This window comes from Echiichthys vipera (assembly GCF_963691815.1).
Source record: "Echiichthys vipera genome assembly, chromosome: X".
NCBI lineage: Eukaryota > Metazoa > Chordata > Actinopteri > Perciformes > Trachinidae > Echiichthys > Echiichthys vipera.
This window is the reverse complement of record NC_139825.1, coordinates 26,360,184-26,385,140: the sequence shown is the minus strand read 5'-3', so window position 1 is coordinate 26,385,140 and position 24,957 is coordinate 26,360,184. Positions and strand designations below refer to the sequence as shown.

Below are 24,957 nucleotides of genomic sequence, written 5' to 3'. Positions count from 1 at the left end.
AGAACAAGTAAGAGAGCAGGTCATAAAACAGGTAAGAGAACAGGTGGAAGTAAAATAACGTCTGTATAAAAGAAACAAGTGGGTGAAAAAGAAGAAATTGTTCACTTTTATTGCTGGTGTGACAAATGCTAGGTGTGATAGGTGTGGGCAGAAAGAAAGTTGCTGTAGTGAACTATTATAATCCATGTAACAAACTATAACTAATAAAGTTGGAGGGGATTGAAGGGCAAGACGCTGGTAACATAATATAGTGTAGTGAATTTAATGGGCATAACAGGCTATGGGGGAGTGAAAGAACAGACAGTAATGGCCAGATAATTGAGGAACGGTTACATGAAAAGAACTTGGTAGGTCTGAATGATGGAAGTAACACTCACATAGACATCAAGACAGGGAAGTCTGTTCTAGATCTAACTTTGGCTTCAAGCACTTTAGCGCCATCATGTGACTGGTCAGTATATAATCAAGGGTCATTGGGCAGTGACCATTATCCTATATGGTGCAAGATAAGTATTTCCACATCATCATTGATCTAGATCTATCATTCTAGATCTAGATCTAGAAAAATCTATTCCAAAAAGTAAAGGTATCAGGAAGAAGACAATAATGCCATGGTGGAATGAAACATGTAAAGAGGCAGTGAAAAACAGGAACAAAGCATTTAAACTTGTCAAATGGTCTCATCATTTTCAAAGTTTGGTTCAACATAAAAAGGCAGAGGCAGTAGTAACATGGACAGTAAGACTTGCAAAGAGGATATACTGGAGGAAGTTCTGTGGAACAAATGTGAACTCAAGGAAAGGAAAAGTCTGGGGAATGATAAAGAGAATGGGAGGTGATAAGAGAGAGGGAAATTATCCTGTGTTAACTGATGATACCGAGGTGGCAATAATCAATAGAGAATAGGCTGAGATGATGGTAAAAACATTTGTAACAATATACAGCTTTAGTAATCTTAGTGAAGAAGGGACAACAACTAAAGCTAGAAATATGGAGGCTTTGAGGAGGGAAATAATGGGCATGGGGAGTTAGATGTTCCTTTTTCTATTGAAGAGCTGAAGAGGGCATTAGCCAAAACAGGGAAGAGTGCTCCAGGAAAGGACCAAATATGCTATGAAATGTTTAAACATCTTAGTGAAGGAGGCTTAAAGAAGCTACAGTATAACAAAGTCTGGGAGGAGGGTTGGATCCCTCCAAGTTGGAAGGAGGCAGTCATAGTGCCAATGAGGAAGCCGGGGAAAGATCCTAGAGCAAGCCATCAAACTACAGGCCCATTGCTTTAACACCTCACATCTGCAAATGAATGGAAAGGATGGTGAATGAGAGACTTATGTATTTTCTGGAGATGAGGGGTCTGGTGTCTGAATATCAGAGTGGGTTCAAAAGTTTTAATTGGATAAATCTTTTTTTCCTTTTGACCATTTGGCACATCCACATTCATATTTTAAAAAGATCCAATCTTGTGTTATTAGTTTTGGTGGAGCAGTTAACTCTTAGTTTACATTTGTATTGCATAATGTTTCTTGTGGTTTAGCTGATATTCCTGAATATAAGAACACATAATAGTTTGTATATTTAGGGATGTTGGTTCATAGTCTTGTAACTTCTGTATGCAGGCCTAACCATTAATGCAGTATCTGAACTTAACTGCATAAACTGTTTTATACAGTAAGAAACTTTGTGATTAATTTTGTAGATTGTCACCCAAATGACCCATTTCATAATCTAAATTCCTCCTCTTTCTGGAAACTGTCTCCTGATGACGACAGACATGAAGGTAAGGATTTTTAATGTGCCTGCCACAGGCTGAGCAGACAACCTGCATCTTACAGTAGCTGTGTAATGACTGTGTCTGGTGATAGGGACACAGTATATACAGTTATTTATATTAACATCATAGTAGTAGTACTGATAATGTATTACATGTAAAAGAGTAAAGAAATTTACTCAGAGTCAGTTTTAATATAGTTTTCAATTTACTATTTTATTCATAGAATACCTTTTTCTAAAATGTTTACTATTTTTCTATTTAGCTGTAGTATAGCTAAATAAAACATATATATAAAACATCAGGTATGTGGTACAAAAGACAATTAGTTCTGGGTTTTAAAAGCTGCTGGACACTCCTTGAAGAAGGACTTGAAGAAGAAACTGAAGAAAGTAAATAGTAATAGTGTAGAGTAATAAATGATTTCTCTCTGTCAGCCTCCCGGTCTGTGCTGTTCTCCTGTGGTTGGTTATAACACACAAATGTAGTGTGGAGTTATAAAATGTAATTCCCGATATGACTGATAACATATGCACATTTGTTTCTGTTAGTGGTATTAACACCCGTGCCTGTGCTATATTATTATTACCAATACTAGTTTAGTTAAAGCCTCATGTAACTTTACAGTGTTGTGACGGGATTGTTAGCTGTTGCTGTTAGCCATCGTCACTAACCCAGAGCTGCCCAGCTGTTCACTTCTCACACAACTCCTCAATTTCTGGCTGATAACAGATATTTTTCAGATATTTCTCCTGTCCCTGTCTCGTGGACATCTTTATGGATCATACTTATAAGGCTGTGATCCGGGATATGCCTATGAATATACATTTTTAGCCTCTTTAGTGTCAAAATAACGCAAAATAAGCATTGTGATCCATACATGAAACTGAGTGGACTCCCTTATGTGACATCCGGATAGGCGATTTTTGATCAGGAAGTAAAATATCTTTACAAAAATTACTCCAGGGGTCGATATAGTGTTTATTTATGTATATATATATATATTAAATCTAGTTTCTACATAATTTTCCCACACATTAATTAACAGGGGTCTCTAACCTGCAAATTGCACTTTAACACAGGAGATAATCCCGCTGACGATATAACCCGAGGGCTGACCCTATCAGAGCTCCTTGGCCACAGCCACTGGAACCATGGATCTCTATTCTTGTGGCATGATGAAACCACCTGCCCAGCATCTCCTGACATCTCCTCATCAGAAGATCCAGATGAACTGCGTTAGGCAAACTTCTGTGGCCATATCTTTGTGACTTCTGATCCATGTCCGCTTGATGCCGGTGCCTTTAACACATTCAATGTCCTGCTTGAGGCCAAGGAGGGGCGGCCACAGCCTCAGAACCAACGGTAGATGACTACCTGAGTGAGTCTTTGCTGACTGGAGACGTTTCTGGATTCTTCGTGGGAGAGAGGCCATTAATAAAACAGTGAGCAGTGAACAGCACACCAGAGTCAGCTCCAAATAGCGTCTAATGCTATTCAGGCCCGAGTCCTTCATCAGACATGAAACAAAGTGGGGAGACACACCTCCTTAAAAGCACCCATGACAGGTCACATCGATAATCTCAATGTGGACTATGAAAGTACAAAATTGACCATACAAAGTATATATACACACATAAATATAAAAATACATTCCACAATTTATGTGCAAGTGCAAAAGTAATTTAAAGTGCATTAATCATATAGGTAAGAGAAGGCCTGCAGAACCTAAAGCATAACCTAAACAACTTGAATATACAGTACATTGTGTGCAAAATTAGTCAATAAGGGTGATTCAAGAAGAATAAAGAAACAATAAGTTCGGCTTCTCCATGTGAGTTTATTCCAAATCATTTCCTTGTAAGGAAAGCCCTCTTCAAAACACCTGCACAAATGGCTCCCGTCTCAAAGAGTGCCCCCAAGGTCAGTTCTGTAGAGTACAGATACTGCAAAACAGCCCAGCTGGCATGACGTTTACAGAGCACAAGGCCGACTTATCCTGTGCTTTGAGTCATAATTATAAAATTCAGTCCCACTTGTATCACAGGATAAAGGGAGTATCTTCACAAGATTACAGGGCTGTACACTGCAAGAAAACTTCTGCATCATCAGGAGATAAAGAATGTGTTGTGTCCCGTGTTTTAAAACCCAAAACATGTTCATTGTAATTCCCGTCACAATCCCCATTAAAAAAGGAAATTCAATTTTTTTAAAGCATTTGGTAATTCAAAGAGATGAGCATACGTATGCACGCATTATTGGAGATTTTCTAAATAGATTTAAAAAATCAATTAAACAAATCCCCCCAAAATAAATGAGCTGAAATAAATGCAAAAATAAATAAATTAGATAATAGAAAAAAAAGAAATAAAACACACAAAATCCCCCCTATTTTCTCTCAAATCCCCCACTCAGGTGTACAGTTCGTCTCGTCGTGACCTGGTGTTTGAAACCTTCTCATCTCATCTCATCTCATCTCATCATCAACCTCTTATCCGGGGTCAGGTCGCTGGGGCAGCAGCTCTAGCAGGGGACCCCAAACTTCCCTTTCCCGGGCCACATTAACCAGCTCTAACTGGGGGATCCCGAGGCGTTAAATAAATATATATAGATAGAGAGATCATTAAATGGAGGAGGAAAAAAGCTTACTCGCTGTTTTAAAAGGCCAGAGTGATCTGACCTTGTTTGTTTTATTTTTATTACCTTGGAAGGTAAACTCAGCTCAGCCCTTGTCAAAAGTCATAACACAGCTTCACCAGCGTCTGTGTGTGAGACTTAGGATAAACACATTCTGTCTTGACGCCCTTGACAGCTTGAACACTCGTAACTCAGGCCTGTATGACTGATTATCCTGTGACCTAGTAAAATCAAACATTGGTAACCTGGAAACACACACAATACAATAATATTATTACATTTATCAGCCCTAACTGACGCCCCTCCCAGCAGTCACTCAAGTCCACAGTACTGCCATAGTCTTCAAACTATCACTTGCCAGGGCTTTCCTTACTTTTGACATGGATTTCTGATGTCCCTGATTGTTGCCATGACATCAGGAAATGATGCTTCCTTGCAGTTTTAAAACCGTAAACATGTTAATTGTAATTCCCGTCACACATGTCTGGAACATCAGGGCGTCCGCAAACACAAGTATAACTGTCCCGAATTATGGAAATGGCAAAGGAACCCAGTCATCAACAAAATGGCCGACCTTCCACCCTCTAACTTACGGTTTTACAGCACTGCCTGCTTTTCCATGGGTATGGATTGTTTTGGGCCTTACCTCATCAAGATTGGGCGGCACACAGAGAAACGTTGGGGCATAATATTGAAGTGCTTGATAACTCATGCGGTACACCTCAATCAGCTCACCAGTATGGACGCTGACTCATTTCTGATGGCAATCCGTTACTTCATTGCCAGGCGAGGAAAGCCCTTTGAGTTGTTATCCGACCAAGGCACAAACCTAAGAGGTGGTAGCTCTGAACTCAAAGAAGCATTTGATTCTACACTTCGGTGGTTCCTGGCAGCGTGAAATCCGCTCAATCAAATCCGGCCTACACACCAATCTGGGATCCTAGACTGTAACGTCTTGAGAACCATTTTCCTCAAAGTTGAAGGCATCATCAACTCCAGGCCCCTGGGTTACACCTCATCAGATGTTGCAGGCCCATTAACAATTCATTAATATTGTGTACAACTGGAGAACAGGTTTGCTCCACTGCTGCAGGATCCTGGATCCCCATCTGAAGACCTGGGTCATTTTTCATCTGCTCACAAGGAGCTAAGAGCAAAAAAAACTCAGCAAGGCCACAGAGAAAGCTAATTACTTGACCTGAAACTCTGATTGTGGGTGACTCTGCCTTTAAAGATATGAGAAACTTTGGCAGTAAGAGCACCAAAGTTCTTTGTTTTCCCAAGGACATGGTATCCGACATCACTCACTCATCTTCAACCGCGTATCCAGGGTCGGGACGCAGGGGCAGCAGCTCCAGCAGGGGACCCCAAACTTCCCTTTCCCAGGCCACATTAACCACCTCTAACTGGGCGATCCTGAGGCGTTCTCAGGCCAGTGTGGAGATATAATCTCTCCACCTGGTCCTGGCCTCCTCCCAGCTGGACGTGCCGGGAACACCTCCCTAAGGAGGCGCCCAGGGGGCATCCTTACTAGATGGCCGAACCACCTCAACTGGCTCCTTTCAACGGATGGCTGAACTTCTCACCCTATCTCTAAGGGAGACTCCAGCCACCCTCCTCATGTATCTGACATAAATGGAAAAAATCATAGATATCGTGAAGGAGCACCGAATGTGGAACGCATTATATTGCACATAGGGTCAAATGATGTTGTGAAACAGCAGTCTGAAGTACTGAAGCAAGACTTTAATGACCTGCTCAACACAGTCAGCTGTCTGAACATTGAAGTGTCCATCAGTGTGCCTCTGACGCCCGTTGGAAAAGGAGGAAATTCTCAAGACTTCTGAGTCTGAACACACCGCTTTCTGTGGCATGTACTGTCCACTCAGTTCTTTTAATTGACAATTTCAATCTTCTTTGCGATCTCAGACACCTTTTTAAAGCAGAGGGATTATACCTAAACAGGATAGGAATAAGGCTTTACATGTCAAACCATTGAGCATAATCAGCGAGGAGAAAAGGTTCCCCGCCCCCCAACTCCTACCTTGAGGAAGACCTGCCTACGCATCCACCCCAACACAACATCCAGCTCCCCTTTCTCTACACCCACCCTGTCCCCCTCCTCCCCTCTCTTGGAGTTCACTGACCACATGAAACAGCTGGTCAGTGCTGGGACCAAATTCATTCCCCACCTGATTCCTAGATTGCATTGCTCAAATGACTCACTGCATCCTCCCCCACTGAACCCTCTCCCATCACTCGCTCTAAGTCCAGTTCTGGCCAAATCACCAAAGACACATCATGCACCACCCTCACCTCTACGACAGAATCATTCTCTGTCTCAGCAGCCTGATAACAGTACAGCACGTTCACTGACTTGTGTACAAAATACAGCAAGCTCAAACTGATATGTGGTGGGCTCGGTCTACAGGACGGACTGTACTTATGGCTATTTCCAGGAGAAGTCAGGGCCCAAGTCGATAGCTTCCTCAGTTCAAGTCTTGATAAGTAATCGAAGAAGGCTAAGCAAAAAAAACGCTCATTTTGCAAATTTATCAAATCTAGCATCCTTCCCTCGTCAGTCACAGCCAGCCAATCCTAAAAGATGGGGCAGATAATGACAATAACACACTAAATCTAGTTTTATCAAATATCAGGTCTTTGGCAGGAAAAACATTTTGTCGTCAGTGTTTAGTAATGAAATCGGTCGTATAATTATCGATATACAGTGGATCCTTTTTGGGTTTGTGGATCAACGTAATTATGCCTGAGGTCAGTGAGGGAGAACCTTTTTCAACACTTTCTAACATTACTTCAAGTAGAAAAGGAGCTGGATCTGGTGTAAAAACCTGATAAAACTCTGCAGAGAAGCCATCAACTCCAGCAGATTTGTTAGTTTTACTTTGTTCAATTGCAAATGTGATTTCCTGTAAGGTTATAGGATCATCGCAGAATTTTTATCATCTTCAGAGATTGGTTTAACAATAAGAGAGTTCAAGAAGGTAGTGGTTGATCTCATCTCATCTCATCTTCATCCGCTTATCCGGGGTCGGGTCGCAGGGGCAGCAGCTTTAGCAGTGGTTGTGGTTGATTTCTGGCAATATTTTGATTTGTATACATTTCTATAGAAGTCCAAACACAAATCAGCGATGCTTTGGGATTATCAGTTACAGCGTCGTTAATATTCAGCTGCTGGATTAAATTGAGTTTCCGATGACTTCTTTCTAAGACGAAGAAATAGGCAGAGTTCTGTTCCTCTTCTTCAATACGTCTTTTTCTTGACTTATAAAGGCACATTTCGCTTTGGTGGAGTAAATCTCATTTAGTTTAATGAGTCTTTCGTCTTCTGATAAATCTGCAGGATCCATTTGGTACGAAGAATCTTTTTAGATATCCCCCTTTCTTCCGCCAGTCTACAGTTTTTGGTTAAAATTCTACCATAATTCCTCAAATATTGGCCGGTTTTAAATTTCAGAAGTTCCCAATTGCGACCAAAAGCATCCTCTGACTTTGCTTTGTTCCAAAAGTCCAATATTAGTTTTTTTTAAAATAATATTATATATTTATTTCATACTGTAGTAAAAGAGAACTGTGTAGTTTTGCAGGGGGCAGAGGGGACAAATACAGAGACTGCAATATTCAAAGGATCAGAAACTAACCAGTAGTCCAATCGTGAACGTCTGGTGGCCTTTCTATTACTACAATAAAAGCAATTGTGATAGGATTGTTAAACCTCCATATGTCAAGAAAATACATTTTTTGCATGAATAATTTTGAGTTTTCATTTACGGCAGTGGAATCACGCAGAGGCCAACTATTGTGATCTAATGTCATGTTGAAATCTCCCCCTATTACTAAACCTGAAATTGGAAGTTATTAAGATTATTTTGTGTAAACTTCTGTAGTGTTTCGAGAACTATGTCGTTCTCATGGTTAGAGTTATAGCCATATATGTTAATAAAGACTTAAAAGATAAAATGACCTGATGTATCACAGACGGATAAAAAAATAGTCCCTGTAAAATGATATTTTAGAGTTGCCACACCAGCAGAGAGTGCAGACCCATGAGCCTGCCACAGACCACCGCCCGCTGGGATCTGGGATCTCCATAATCTGCCATCACCTGGAACTGAGTGTGACTCTTGAGTGAAGCAGAAATCACATTTGTGCTGCTTCACAAAAAAAAAATAAGGATTAGCGCTTAACAATAATCCTTATCCCCCTGCCATGGAGAGTAATGATAGATAAAGACTTTTGTATTAACTACAACAAAAAGAACAATATCTGAAAATGTCCTTTTAAAACTAACAATTTGACGTCACCTAACGTCAACATAACGTCATTTCCTTTCCTGTTTAGAGATGTTTAAATTTGGTTTTTTTATATATATACTGAATTTATTATTATATATAATGGTTAGCTATATTTTTGTACGTGTATTATTTGCACACTGGTCTTATATGTATGAATATCTGTTTTGCCGATTGTCTGCTTGTTCCTAATCTGAAATAAAGGTTTCTAAATTGAAAAAAAAGAAAGAAGAAAACATGCGAGGCGCCTATAAGCGTCAGAGCCCGCCTGTCAGCGGTCCAAACTACATTGTGTTTCCTCGGTGTTTTTCCGTCTGAGCCGCGGGTGGATCGTGACACCGGGGCCGGTGGATCCACGGAGCTGGACGGTACCACACTTAAAGGGAGGTGCCCTCGGGGGTGCTAACACGCGCACAAACAACGGCTTGTGAATTTCGTTTATTCAGTCTTTGATCTGATCACAAGAACTCGTGGGATCGAGCTTCCCCGTGGGTCCGTGTGAGCCCTGCCCGCAGTCCCATGCCCCCTGCGCGGATGGGAGCTCGTTAGCCGCCGGGGCCGAGGAGGTAACCGGCCGCAGTCGGTCAAACATGGAGGATGAGGAGGTTGCAGAGAGCTGGGAAGAGGCAGCGGACAGCGGGGTGAGACGCACTTCTGAACAACATAATATCGTACATGCTGGTATGAAAGTCGCCCAGTTTGGGGTCTGCGGGAGGCTGCATGTGTCTGGCGCTTGAATACCCGGTATAAACATGTTGTTTCTCATCAAAGAAACCAGCTTGTCTTTACTGACCTGCAGGCCTCGCTGTCCCATAAGGACACGGGGCTGCAGATCCTGGCTTCATCTCATTTTATTCACTGGTTCATTGGTTTTATGATGTGTGGAAATCCCGAATAATATCCTCAAAGGAAACTTAATTTTTTTACAAAGTTGACTTTTTTTCTTGCTACAATTCCCCCATTTTTTTTGGACCCGCCCATTGCGGAAATGACACTGAATCATAACAATACCGTAACAGTGTAGCATATAATAAAGCCCATTTTTAAATGACATTTCTTTGTATGTATCTATTTCAGCTTTGTTTATTTCTGCCTTTTTATTTGATTGGGTTTTGAAGTACTCTCTCTTCGTAAGCTTACTTATGTTATGTCATTATAATTTAAGGTTGTAATGTTCACTGAAAGGAGAAATGACAGCCTAATATACATTTTTTTCTTTAACAAGTACGATGCCGAAATGTTCTACAATGTTTGTTTTATTTGTGAAAATATGCAAATAAAGTTAAAAAAAAATAATAAATAAATGAATAACAGTTTAGCATGTTCAGGGCTCTTGAAATGGTATATTTAGAGTATAAGCAATTAGGGCAATCCGGTTTTTCGAGCATGTCTTGGTTACATTGAAACAGTTAACTGTAAAATCATCTGTCAGTAGAGACATTAATAAATTAAGCAGCTGGAAAAACACATCTGTGTCACTTACGTGACTGTACAACATAGTGTCATCATTATTATTATGGAGTTTAATGTAAAGGTTGAGTCGCTGAATTAATTTATCCTCTCATCTTTACAATGAGCAAAGAAATACATCAGCTGGCAACATGTTGATATGGTCCATGGTGAGGGATTATCGGTTTCTAATGATCTCACAATGTCAAGTTATCTTTCAAAAGCATGTTTTCTTACATTCAGCAACTTAAAGGTATTCAGATCTTGTAAACATGTTTGCTATAAACAGGTGAATGAGACAGATAATTCACTTGTTGGACAGTGATAAAAATGCAATGAATGTGTTCTTCTCCTCAGGAAATAGAGAGAAGACTTGAGGCTAAACTGAAAATAAATCAGGAGGCAAAGTAAGCAAAGAGACAGTTTTTTCTAAAATGGTCAATTCATGGTCAGATTGCAAATACGGTTTTTCAAGTAATTCTACTCCCCCACTTGTTTTTACCTATACAGGAAGTCCAGCTTGGGTTCGGGTGGGTCACCTGTTCGAACTGCTATTGTAATCCAGGATGACTCTCTGCCTGCAGCGCCCCCACCACAAATTAGAATTTTGAAACGTCCTTCAAATAATGGTACAGCCGGAAACCTCGCATCCTCGACTCGTCCCTCTCAGCAGATGAAGTCTTTGGCCCAGCGGGAGGCAGAGTACGCAGAAGCCCGGAGAAGGATCTTGGGTAGTGCGTCTTCAGAAAATACACCTCTGGACAATCCATCCCAGGACAGGTAAGACATTACAACAAATAAAAGCAACAGTAGTTAAAACACCTAGAACCCAAAATCACTGTTATTCATGTGTTTTGATTTATCTTCTTATCATTAGGCCAGCTCGTATGAGCGTGCAGCAACCATCAGAACCAGTTCGTCCAAACAATCATGTGATCCGCCAGCCCACCGGCCCAGATGGCACCTCAGGCTTCCGACTCGGCAGATAAACAGGAGCTACCTGCTGCGAGGAATCAGCCGTCTCCCCGAGAGGGCGTAAAAGGGTGGCACTTAAAGGGGTTGTGTGTGGTGTGAAGAGCAGAGTGGTGGGATGACAAAATTTGACAGACATTGGTAATATGAAGACATAGCATGGATTGAAATAAACTTCTCCACCCTCTCTCTGCTCTGCTTACTGGCATGGTCTTTGCCTTTCACCTTGTCCTTTCCCTCTGTGGAACGCTGCAGGGGGCTGGCAGAGATCAGCCAAAGATCTGAAACCCCTCCTGTTCCACGCTGTGAACAGGCTTTTGCCTCACATCCCCTCACACTGTGATACTTTGATGTACCATGGGGTGCCCTATGATTATAAGTATGATTGGCCCGGCCGAGCGCCAAGGCATCAAGTGTCCGTCTCTTCGGGGAGAATAAGGAGAGCTCCCGAATCCTTGGGAATTCCTGGGAGTGTTGCAAGCGAGCGGGCTGGCCTTTCCACTGATGGAGTGTGGATCATGGCTGAGTGTCCACCGGGAAGCTGGCCTCAGTTTGTTCGGTTCAGTAGAAAAAGACGTGCTTGACAGTGCTGAGAGTTTACTGTGTGTTCAGCAGCTTGAGTGCAAGGCGAGAGAAAGTCAAACTGATCCCACACTTAGTAAAGTAAGTAAAAGTGCACAGTGCTCAAACGTGTGTTTTTATACTGTTGTTGCATAGCTGTGGCAGAGGCCCAGACCAGCACTTTCCACAGTCCACAAGTGTCCGTTTGGCACTGGTGGCTCTGAAAGAAATGCCCGGTGGGCACGCAGCCTGCAGCTAAAGATTATAGATCGGAACGCCAGAATGACACTAAACATAAGCTTATTCAAGCAATAAAGACGAATTTACTCCCAGAGTTATTTTCTAAAAATACCTGTAGTGTGTTTTTGTTTTGAATTATCTTTTGTTTTAAACAGCTTATATTGTTTCTTCATGTTTGTGGGTTTTTTTTTTTTTTTTAGATAAAGTACGTTTAATTCAAGAGATCAGTAGTTTATCTGAGATTAGATGATGTAGCCTGCATAGAAAACACTGTTGGTAGTGTCATATACAAATTGATCAAAGTTGAAAAAGTCAGACCTATTCATGAGATGAAAATCTTAAGCTGTTGTGCATAAATGTCCTTTGTGTGTGCTGCCTTGATGTTTAAATTCAGATTTGCTTCTTGGAACTTTTCTCACAGCCAACTGCAACCGTCTATAAAAAGATGACATTTTTCTGTTTTTACATCGGTTGAAGTATATCTACTGATTGCGTTGTTCACATAATGGTTTGGTCTTCAGAAGTAGCTATTTGATGCACACTGTGGAGGATTGGCATAGCCACATGACAACTGCGTTATTTTGAAAAGGTTCAGGGAAATTTGTGGTGAAAACGATTAAGATCATTAAAATATTAGATATCTCATCTTTTAATCTGTGTCCATTAGAGCAAAGTCAAGTTCCACCGCCTGGTTGGATGAATGTCTCTTATGTCGTGTTTTTCACTCAAGGATTTTACAACATTGGTTGCCCCGGATTTAAAAAAAAAGTTTGCAAACCATGAAATCAATAATCTCATCAAATGCTGATGAGTACGACCATTTCTGAGCCCTTGTATGCCTTAAATGAAAAATGATCCCTGGTAACATACGTACACTTTCCAGCAGGTAGTGCTTGTTAATCATGAGCTTTTTGTGCACTTGTGATAGTTTCATTATTTAACTGAAGACATCCTGTGTCGCTGAGGCAAAGTTTATAGCTGCAAGAGTGTTCGGCAAATGCAAAATCACACCTCAGTTTGGGTAAAATAATGCTTTTCTCACAGAAGTGTTCCACGACTGCTTTGACCATAATTTATCCAAGTCATTTCCTGTGAGGAAAACCATTGATTGGAAAAATTTACAAGAATTAAAGAATTAAAACTATGATGTAAATTAAATAAGTTGCTACTACGCAGAAGCAAACATACCAATATGGCTTAAACTGTTTAAACTTTATCCAGCTGCACATGCTGTAGAAAACTACGTTAAAGGTCGAAGGAGTGCGTTCACTAATGTCTGGGAACTGAAGTTACCTTTTGTTGTTTGACGACATCAAGTTGTCTGTTGCAGCTCTAACATCTCGATATTTTTGTTTTATGAGCTAGTATACACTGAACTCTTCACATACTGCTCCCAGGGATCAGGTCCAATTTTGAAATGAAATGTATTTGTGATCATTTTAAATTGATGTTTAAAAGCAAAAATCAGTACGGTATCTGCGATCAACACATGAAGCTTTGTGTCACTTCTTCGCAGCCACCTGACCTGTCTGCTTCAAAGGCTGATTTGATGTCACTGTCATTTTAAAACTTGAAAAACACAAATGAAATTTGAATACCCTTTAATAAACACACCTCAAACTTGGTGTAGGTTTGTTTTGTATGTCATGAAACTTGTTCTTGTGCAGAAAGTTTGATGAATTTGAACCATATATAATTTTTAAATCATTTGATGTGATACACACTACTAGATTACAAGGGGGGTTGTCGTACTTTCAGTACATGAGGTAATCTTCAGAGTTACTGCAGGAGGTCCGCCAAATTGTTTAATATTCTTTCCAACGTTTTGGTTTTTAAAACTATTTCTGAAAATATACTTTTAACATAAATGCAATGTATTATTAGCAAATATACATTACATTTGTTAAAAAAACAAAAAAACATTTACACAACCTTGATGATAGGCTTACTGGCTTGTGGGCAAGGTAGCCATTAGTGTAACCATGCACAGATACAATTGAGCTGAAGGATTAATGTGCCTTCATAATGTATGTTTAACATTAACATATGATGTAAACATATATTCAATTCAATTTTATTTACAGTGCCCAATCATAGCAAACGCTATCTCAAAACACTTTACATATAGAGTAGGTACCATACTCTGACTTATTCATGATTCACAAAGACCCAACAATTCCCCAATTCCAACTGAATATGTTAACAAAAGATCATTGTAATATCTTAGTATTGTATGCACCATAAAAAGCTGTGTGTATAGGCTTTAAGCCGCCCTAGATGTTAGGCCAAATTTAATATGCAACTTAATTTAATACAATATTTTTAGTAGGGGTCAATTTAAGGGAAAAAGAGGCTTTACAGTTTTTTACTGTCCCATTTAACAAATTGGCACATGAATGATGGATTATTGTTTACTACCTTTCACTTTATTCATTTTTATTCAAATCAGTCCTCACCTCCATACTTTCAGGTCCAAAACTACAGAAATCCTGTTATTAGTGATTTAGTAGTAACTGCACTTAAGCTTTGTAGGGCAGTATGGTTAATACTAACCATATCCCGTGGTTCTCAAACTTTTTACCTGACGTACCCCCTCAGTAAGATTATTTATTGTTGACTGTCTTCAGCCCCGCTGTATGAAGGGGTAGCATCAGAACTGACATGTCAGTGTTATAAACCAATCATTTTACGTCTGCGGACCATCTTCCACCACAGTTTAGCTCATTATTCTGCTCTAATTACACGACTGAACTATTTGATCAAACAAACCAAGAGCTGTCGTTGGTTTCCTTCCTTCCAGTTACCTCTCATTCTTAAAACGTGGTTGAGACACTGTAGGTAACCTTTCACAGGTAGGGCTGCAAAGGGGTTAAGTGTAGTTAAATGCTAAATTTATTTTAATTCAATTCAATTCAATTCGCTTTTATTTATAGTGCCAAATCATAACTCAGGACACTTTACAGACTAGGTATAGACCACACTCTATGACTTATTCATGATTTACAGAGACCCAACAATTCCCCCGTAGAGTACGGTGGCGTTGAAAACCTTCCCTATAACAGGCAGGAACGTCGGACAGACCCAGCTCTGTGGAGGACGGACATCTGTCTGCACCGGTTGGGGAGGAAGAAAAAGAGAGAGAAACGGAGAAAAGACGGACAGATGGACAGAGAAAGACAAAGACAGAGACAGAGACAGACACACTTTCGGTAACTATAATAATATCTATAGCAATGTGAATATGACTTATATGTTATGGCAGTTAATACAGCAGAATAGTAGAAACAAGCACAGCTAAGGTTATAGATTATAAGAGTAGCAGGAAGCGTCATGCAGGACCACGGCAGCAGGCAGCACCACGATCAGCAGAGACCTGCGAGACGACAAAGCAGAAACAACTCCGGGGAAGAAGTTGAATCAGTAACATGCATTGATGAGACATAAATGATACAGACAGATTATTTAAAATCACATTTCAAGGATCCTAAAACGGTATGTATTTTTCTTAGTATTAAATTAATTTAGTAATTAGTGTTTCCTTTTTTTTATATTTTGGAGATTTCCTCAAGAGCGTGAGTACCCCCAGTGGTGCAAGTGCCACAGCTGGAGAACCGGTGTGATAATGACCGTGACCCTCCTGACCAGAGGCGGCGCTGTTGGACTCGAGCACCGCGGCTCGTGTTTGTTCTGTCGTCTGCTTCAGTTCAGCCGAGGAGGTGTCCGCTGAAATTCAGAAGTTGGACAGTTGTTTGTGATAGTGACACTTTACAAAATGGCAGAAGACAACAGTTATGAGTCAATGCTCTGTGTGAAGCCCGAGGTTCACGTGTACAAGATCCCTCCGCGGGCCTCTAACCGTGGATATCGGTAAGATGCGTTAATAACGGCAGGAACCGACGAAGTTTCCGTCCCAGAGCTAATGTATGCGTCCATTATCGGACAACGCGTATTAAGGATGGATTGTTACTTTTCTCTCTTCACTTGCATACACCAACATTCAGGCTTTGTCAACAAGCAGTTAATTAACTACGACATACACATGCTGTCATTTAAAAAAAGTCAAACGTAATTGTGAAACACGTGAGGAGTTATCACATGTTGATGACGTTCAGTCTGGAAAAGTTTAAAATGGCAGGTTTACCGTGTCCGATAATGGAAGTGGATGTCTAGAGTTAATGCTAATAAACTTAGCGAAGTGGCTACAAAAGTCAGTAAACTGGAGTTTGGGTGCAGTATTGTTAAAATGTAGCTAGTTGTGCTTGTTTTGCAGACACAGACATTGGCATACATCCATGGAAACATTACCTGTGAACTGGATTTGACTGTAGGGATACCTTTCTACCCAGACTGCCTCTGGTTTTCACCCTTACATTGAAATGAGTTTGTCAGAAGTTTATTATGCTCATAAACAGCCTGTCTCGGACTCAGTAAGTGGACAAAACAAAAACACGTCACGTACCTCAAGACCACTTACTAGCTTTTACTTTTACTGGCGCTTTCCACTTAATTAGACTTAACTTTATTGATGCCTTTGGGATGGCTCCCGCGGGGAAATTGAATTCCCTGCATCTTACAAACAGTTGTAGATAAAATAAGGAGGTATAACAACACAGTATATGATAAACATAAATAACTAAATACATTTGTTTTGCCCACACCTAATTGCATCAAGTCTCTTCTGTAGTGGGATTAACATATTATCATGCATATTATTCTTATTGTCTTGGCCCGCTGGTAAATGCAAACATAAAATACAAAGCTGAAAATATATGAAATATTTATTGATTATTCAAAATAAGAATACTTAAACTCATGGTATGTAAAACTTGCCATATTTATTTATAATGATTGCTTTCAAACAAAACAAGTAAGATACATCCTACTTAAAGCATGTCAAGTCACGCTGCGCATGTAGTCCTCGTGTCGTCAGGCATTTAATCTGATTAAATGAAGGAAGCATCAGTCTATTTATTTATGTTTATTATATCGCCATGTTATCCGATAGTACATTTTAAAGTCAGTATCGTTCGATAGCTTGCTGATATTGTTGTGCATCTCTTATTTTAAAGTTAAAGTTGTTAAAGAAATTATGTTTTCTATTTTGAATTGGTCCATTTTAATTTAAATCTCAATAAGCTGTATTGAATGGAGCCAGTACATCAACATAAAGCAGTGCACAATGTATAGTTTTTTCACAGTTGACAGGAACGTCTCATGTTAGTCTTCCTGAAAATTTTAAATTTCACTTCCTCCTGATGTGAAAAGCTGCAGATGCTCAAGTCAGCCACTTTCATATCAAATGTGTGCTTCCTGTTTTTCTAGTGCTGCTGACTGGAAGCTGGATGAACCTGCGTGGACTGGTAGGATGAAAATCACTGCTAAAGGCAAGATGGCCTATATAAAGTTAGAGGACAAAAACACAGGTAAACAAATTTGTATCTCCTCGCAGCTAAGTGGGATTTGTGTACATCATTTGCCACATCAATTTTCTGTGTCTTTTAACTATTGTCACCATAATAAATTGTTTTACAGTTAACTCTTTTACACATCATGTTATCTTTTATCTAATGTGTTCCCAATTAGGTAGCACAAGTTGGTGGCTCAAAAATGTTTGAGACTTGAAACTAGTGGTCGAGCAATACAGGTTTTTCAATGGCCGATGCCATCTGATAAAATACAACAATTTAATAACAATTACGAATATGATTCAACATTACTGAACTTCAACGAACATGTTTCTAACACTGTTATTTTCTGCATTTCTCCGTTTTGGTTATAGGCCATAACTTGCAGCATGGTTTTGAAAACATTGGGCCTAAAAGGCTTCATAGTGACACTTTCTTACCGTCGCACAAACACAAACCAAATGACAAATGTGTTCGGGAGCAGGAATGGGGGCTGGGGATGGTACCTGTTTTTTTTGAGCCCTTAAAGCTAATTTACAGGGTTCTTACGCAGTATGGAAAAGTATTGAATTTAATTTGAGTAATTATGGAAAGAAGAGAAAAGAGTATGGAAAACTGTTTGTTGTTTCCAGACTATTATCTCACTTTCTAAAACAAACAAAACAAACTTTCTAAAACTATATATATATATATATATATATATATACACACAATACAAATCAAAACAAGCAACATAGCCTACCTGTAGATGATATGAAACTAATCAAGTGGGCTGTATATAGGTGTCAGGTTACCATAGTTACCGTTCGCTGTACAACTGCGATTCTCATTTATTGTTTTTTCCCCCCATCCATGTCGTCTATATTTTATTTAATTTTTAAAAATGTAGTATTATTTTATTTTTTTACAAGTATGTTTATTCCATCTAAAGACAATGAAGGAAGGACTTCTGTTTTCTTTTGTAGTTCCTGGTTAGTTGTATATTCCTACTGTTACTGTCTGTAGAGGTTGCAGGTTCACATTATTCATTGCACTCTTTCAGCATTTAGCGTGAATACAATGCTGTGCATTGAACATGTCTGGGTTTGGAGTTCATTCACTTATATGAGCTGCAATACGTATGTAAAAATGTCTTGAAGTTATTTGGCAACATAATTGCAAACAAAGTCAGAATTTAACATATGTGTGAAAAGTTTGATTTTAAAACCATCTATTTACATTATAAGAATCTAACAATTGGGATTAGGGTGTTTAACATTGATTGAAAACTCCTACGGGAAGTCTGGAAATTTGAGTCTGGAAAAGTATGTAACTTTTAAATGGAAAATGTGTAGGAACCCTGAGTTTAGCTGCTTTGATACACTGAAGTCCTTTACAGCAACCTTAGTATTTAAAGCGCTGTCTGCCGTCATGGCTACAACTTTGGGTTCTATCCTGTTCATCTGGTCGTCTAACACAAGCTCATTGGTTCTGCTGATCTTGAGCTTCTGGTGATTGTGTCGTTGGACCATGTCATGAATCTCTCTCTGTCCTCTGTACTCCTCTGAAATAACGGTCTCAAAGTGAAGACGTTATGTTTCTCACTGTAAATGATTCACTGGAATCACACATGCCAATATAGTGATAACTTCCATTTAGCCAAAACACACTTCAAAGTCTGCTCTTCATATATTTTGTCAATCTGAACAGACATGGATGTAAACTTCCGTTTGGCTGGCTGGTGGAGGAATACAACCGCGAGGCAGTAATTCTATCTTTTTCTGCCATGTTTGCTAAGCTTGTGCTCAAGGCTAGTTACAAACGTGCAGTTAGTGAGTATCTGCTCTGGTACATTTTATTAACTCAGTGACTACTAGTCACTAAGAACGTCACCAAATTCACAGAAGTAAATACCTTCAGTTAACTTTATACCAATTATACAATTTTAGTCAAATTCATCATAGATCAGTGTGATCAAAGCGCCTGTCAACAAGCTTGCAATATTTCTTTGTCCTTTGACCAACGTTTTTACTTTCATTACTTGAAAAAAACCCTAAGGCACCATTTGATGTAAATCATGTTTTGCAGGAGAGCTGTTTGCCCAAGCTCCAGTCGAACAGTATCCAGGGTGTGTCGTTGAATCAGTCACAGACTCCAGCAGGTATTTTGTGATCCGGATAGAAGACGGTAATGGTAAGACATTTTCATCAGAGACTCTGCTTTCGATTAAAAACCATTTGAAAATAAGAATGAGGTGGATGTACTGTACTAAAGACATCTCAAATGTAATGTCACCTTAAAAAGTGACATGGTATTTGAGTTAGTGTTAGGTGGAGCACATGTCCTGCACCTGATGTGGAGGCATTGCCTAAGTTTTTGAATTTTGTCATTTAAAAAGGAGGCAAATTCATTGGAGGCTCTGGTGGAAAGCATTTCAGGGGCTACTGACACTGTAGGGTTTGTTAGCCTGTCGACAGCAGAAAACAAGGCACGAGCATTATTACTGTTTTTGGCAATGATGTCTGAGAAGAAGGATTATCTTGCATTTCTCAGTTTCAAGTTGTAAATTTGAAGTCTTTCTTTATAGACGTCATAGTGAACCTGGAAATTTGATTTCCACCACCTGCGTTCAGCTTTACAACACTCTCTTTTTTCTATTCTACTCACAGTGATAGTGCCCCCTATTGGCAGGAGGAAAAATGACAAACATCATTGGATTTCCATTAAATTACCATTGTGGGTTCTGGACTTCAAGTATTGAAATATAAGGCACGTTTTGTGCTTATTGCGTAATGGAATGGCAGCCATTTTGTGCTTCTCGCCAGGAAGTCGCTTCAACTTCAATAAACATTGTCAAATCCCATACATGATGCGAGTCCAGGCCTGATAACGACCACATGCCAATATTTACCAACAGCCATAGCAACACCTACTGTCAGCACAAAGTCAGCCTGATAGGACAAAATTAATCTGATTTACATTAAAATTTCAATGTGTGTTCTACCCTTGATAAAGAGCATGGCCACGCCCACTGGGGTCCGGACGGCTCCCCCGATGCCCGGTGGGTGCGAGGGCCCGTTCATCGCCACTTGCAGCTTTAATTCAATTTGTGATGCTTTTAGAATTATGATTAAAATAGATAAAAAATTATGATTAAAATTGATTATGATTATTAAAGCTGTCTTTTTTTTATTGTACCCGAGACACCTTCAGTTTCGAGCGCTGGTCCGTCTCACAGTGTAATTATCAAGTGACAGTAGATTAGTTAAAAGGGATTTTTAAGCCCACTTCTGTAATTTTCAGGTCTTATATTATAGCCTTTACACTTCTTTACTGTGTGTGTCTTACTGCAGCAGAGGTATGATTTATCATGAGATGCACAAGGTACCCTAATGTTATTCTTCCAATTGCTTTCACAAAGGACGTCATGCTTTTATCGGTCTGGGTTTTGCTGATCGTGGAGACTCATTTGACTTCAATGTAGCTTTACAAGACCATTTTAAGTGAGTTGGATTCCCTTATGTTCCCTCTGATCCCTGTTTATACATTATGACCTGAAAATAAATATGTTTATATGACCTGATACATATTTATGAGCACATCTTGCTGCATTGTTTAAATGTAATGTTTCATGCATATCATCTGTTTTAAATCTAGATGAGTGTAAAAGAGGTCCACACACATTAAACCTTTTTAGATGGCGTTAATACAACACTGATGTTTTCATTTCTATTTCTTACTACTGCAATGGCCCAGTTTGACCCTGTTAAACATTATTTCAGTGGTAATTATGTTCCTTTGAACTCTTTTTTCCAAAGGTGGGTGAAGCAAGAAGGCGAGCTCGCAAAACAGGAAGCTTCTGAAAGCACAGCCCCTAAGCTGGACCTCAGCTTCAAAGAGGGACAGACGATCAAGCTCAGCATTGGGGTGAGCCACTCAGCTTCAACATTGCAGATGTAAAGGATTTACTAAAAGGATTAAGTAATACACTGAACTGGGTGCAGCCTAGCTCAACTGGTAGAGTGCCCGCCCTGTATATAAAGGCTGAGTCCCTGCCACATCCGCCCTGGTTCGACTCTGACTAGAAGCCCTTTACTGCATAATCTTCCCCTCTTTCTATCCCCCTGTTCCTGTGCTGTCAAATAAACATAACTTTAAAAAAAACGTAGAACAATGGCCAATTCTATGAAGAAAAGAGCAACTAAATGATAAAGACAGTCAGAAACTCTCATGACTCTGTCCATCACAGAACATCAAGAAGAAGGAAGCAGGTGGTGCCAAAACGCGGCCCATGGGTGGGGGTCTACTCCCACCTCCACCAGGTGCAAAGGTTGGAGGTGTGATAGCGCCTCCTGTGGGACAGCAGACAGTCTCAGCTGTACAGAGCAACACCGGTGATCACCGTGCTTTTGTATCAAATCATGTGTTTTAAACCTCTTCACATGATTTTAAACAGTATTTTTGATTTAACTTAATTCAATTTTTTTTCTCCAGATCCAGCATCTCTTTTAGACTTTGCCCCGCCCGGCCCTGTAGCCCCACCCAGCTCCGATCTGTGGGGGGATTTCACCTCTGCAGGCTCCAAGTAAGTTCTCCACAAAATGTCACCTGTATTTTGGTCTGTGTAGTTATTCCATCTTGTCCATCTGTCGCGTTCGTGTTTGTTTAGCACGACTTGTAATTCTTTCACACTCATCTTCATCACACTCTCATCCCCCCACCTCTCCTCCACAGCTCCAGTAAAGATGCTGTCAAATCAGGATGGGTGCAGTTTAGTTGAGTGGTGAGAAAACGTGCACAAACTCAGGTTCCATACATTCCCATGGACTGGACGATTGTGGCAAAAAAAATAAAAATAAAAAGAGAGGAACTGTTAGCAAACTTGACCAGCTCATTTGTTCTAGCTGCACTTCTGTCAAGAATATGTGTCACAGAAATGATAGCCCGCTGACCAACACACTCTGGAGGAACAAACGTGAACCTGCATATTTTTTTAGAATCTTACATGTGTCTCACACTCTGAAGTGGGATCTTTGCTTAATTTTAGAAGTCAGGAGACCCTTAAACGTCAGTGTTGGAGTGTCTGCTCATGTTGATGGACGACAGGAAAGACACAAGCCAGATAAAAACATATATCCATCGCCTTAAATCAATTGTTCCCTTATTTTATGTCTAGTTTTTATTTCTTGTCACTGATGATCTGTCCAGAATCAGATTTGACTGTGTCTTTCTGTCCCTCGTCCTTACATCATGCTTCCATCACAGTTTCTCATTACACCAGCATCACTCATATCAAGGTTGTTTTCACTGTTTTGGGAAAGTTAATTTAACCATTGAAGTATCCATGTTTTGTTTAGCTATATACCAGTATGTGCTTTTGTGTTTTGATTCCTGTTTTTAATTTTAGGAGATCTTGCAAAGCTATGTTGATATTTAATTATCAGTTTTACATTAAACCTCTGAAGCCTTCATCAAAAATATCCAGATTGTTTCAATCATGGTGTTGGGGGAAAAAAAGTCATGATGGCCATTCTTTCGTCTGTCATTCAAAGTTTGAACATGTTTGTCTTTGTGGACTCCCTTCATTGGTCTTTGTGTATCGTTGCTTGTAAAAAAGTGCCTTTTACCAAATAGAAATGTCCTCAATCTTTTTTTCTGGCGGTCTCCCAATCCTTTATTACATAGTACAGACAGGAAATGGGGTGAGAGAGAGGGGGAGACATACAGCAAAGGGCCGCAGGTCGGAGTTGAACCTGTGGCCGCAGCTTCGAGGACCTTCAGCCTCTTTAAATGGGGCGACCGCTCTAACCACTCAGACGGCCGCAGACCCGAAATGTCCTCAGTCTTGTCGCTAATTTAAATCAAGTATTTGATTAAGTGCCTTTCTAAGAAGATCTAAAATGTATAAAATGTAAACCTATGTTTTCTGTAAATAAACAATAAATTTCATTGACTCATTTTGACTTTATTAAAGTTTATTAGAGGTGTTCTCTACAGCTCTTAACACATTTCTCCTCTTCACACCTGCAGCACATTGGACCAGTTTAAAATGTTTGGTATCACAGAAAGTTGTTTATGATACAATGAGAACATGAAATAACAGTTTACTATGTAATCAGCAACATAATCGAATAGGATTGTTTTTAATATCCAATCACAACTTGAAAAAATAAAGAATGTTTTGGCAAGTTTCGAGTTAATTTAAGAAACGCTACCATGGTTTCTATTCTTTCATTGTTCTAAAGTTGTTTTTTTATCTTGAACCGAACATAAAGAACTTGACAATTTACTACTTTGACGTATTTTGAAACAAATATCTCATTTAATAAACAACTTTTAAATATCACATTCAAATGGCATATACATGTAGTATTCATTGAGTTTATACATGTATTTAACCCTATTTAAAATTAGTACACATTCTGTGACATTAAAGGAATACTTCACCCTGACAATTATAATTTGTATATCAATCAGGCTACTCACCCCGTGTTCCCTTGAATTAATGAGGAACAATTTGTGGAGTTTTCTCCAGTTTTGGCTCCATTGTTTACCAGAGCTATGCAATGAAAAATGTGACTTCAGAAATTCATGGTACCACGAGACGGGGAATTGATATCCAAATTAGGAAGTATTTTGGTATAGATTTACTATTTGTTTTCTAGGTTAAAAAACTTTAACTTTGTTTATTTTAATTGAGGACAAGAAGGAAGCCACATTTCTTTGTCAAAAAAATTAAAAGTACAAAGCTTAATTAATCAGACAAATGTGAGTTATGATAACCTTCGAACTGGAAATCAATAAAACTTTTTGTTTAATACTCGTCTTTTAATGAGTTGTGTAAAGTAACGAACTTTTACATGAAATGTATACTTTTTTAAAAACTTTATTGAAAATGTACAACAATACATATGGCAACAATTATATTCATACTTTGCATAAATGGTACAAAGCATTTGCCAAATGGCACAACAGCATTGTAATCAACGATAAACATTCTGTAATACAGGATTGAGGATGGATTAGAAAGGAAGTGCTTTTAGTTTAAATTCTGAACATCATTTTAATATCAATAGGAGAAATAAAAATAAATCATTTCACATACAAGAGGAAATACAATTTCATTTCAGTTAGTCGACATGGTCAAAAATTATCTTCTTTCTTACATTTACCAATGTTAAGTACTTTACTTATATTTTAAATTCATGTAAGGAAAAAATAAAATTGGGGGATGATTTAAGTATTTTATTTTTGTGGATAAAAATTTGGGCTGAAAGTTTGTGAATCATTTTTCTCCGGCAGTATCATACCGGATGTAACATGGTAACAAAAAGACATACTTTTACTCTGCTACATAATCATGGGACACTCTCGTTCCTCGCTACAAAATGAAAGTGTCGACATGTTATGAACAGAATAATGTGTGAACTCATTCATTGTTTTGTGTTCCACTGTGAGAACAGCCGAGGGGGCCGCGGATTGTTTTGGGAAACCTGGAGATAACTTACTATTTTTTCTATGACTTTGAAAGAACTAAACTACCAATCAAATTGTCTGACTTCCATAAACAAATACTGCTTCACTGGAAAATGATGTTCACTCACAACTTTACACCGAATAGCTCCACCTTGTGGAA

General features: G+C 39.3%; 2 protein-coding genes across 3 annotated transcripts; both read left to right on the top strand.

Annotated features, from left to right (window-relative positions):
• The first annotated feature begins 8,981 nt into the window (after window positions 1-8,981).
• Window positions 8,982-13,552, top strand: LOC310965618 (SUZ RNA-binding domain-containing-like). 2 transcript variants are annotated; one of them, XM_083939322.1, is made up of 4 exons: window positions 8,982-9,356; window positions 10,522-10,571; window positions 10,675-10,944; window positions 11,042-13,552. In XM_083939322.1, the coding sequence occupies exons 1-4, from the start codon at window positions 9,306-9,308 to the stop codon at window positions 11,151-11,153; spliced, it is 483 nt and encodes a 160-aa protein (XP_083795448.1). In that variant the 5' UTR covers window positions 8,982-9,305; the 3' UTR covers window positions 11,154-13,552. The 2 variants fall into 2 exon arrangements, with proteins under 2 accessions (XP_083795448.1, XP_083795449.1); XM_083939323.1 differs by having other exon boundaries at window positions 9,308-9,396.
• A 2,100-nt stretch (window positions 13,553-15,652) lies between these two features.
• necap2 (NECAP endocytosis associated 2) lies at window positions 15,653-23,274 on the top strand. The gene is made up of 8 exons (XM_083938805.1): window positions 15,653-15,804; window positions 17,260-17,360; window positions 19,410-19,514; window positions 20,743-20,824; window positions 21,140-21,248; window positions 21,571-21,715; window positions 21,816-21,906; window positions 22,056-23,274. The coding sequence occupies exons 1-8, from the start codon at window positions 15,710-15,712 to the stop codon at window positions 22,099-22,101; spliced, it is 774 nt and encodes a 257-aa protein (XP_083794931.1). The 5' UTR covers window positions 15,653-15,709; the 3' UTR covers window positions 22,102-23,274.
• The last annotated feature ends 1,683 nt before the right edge of the window (window positions 23,275-24,957 follow it).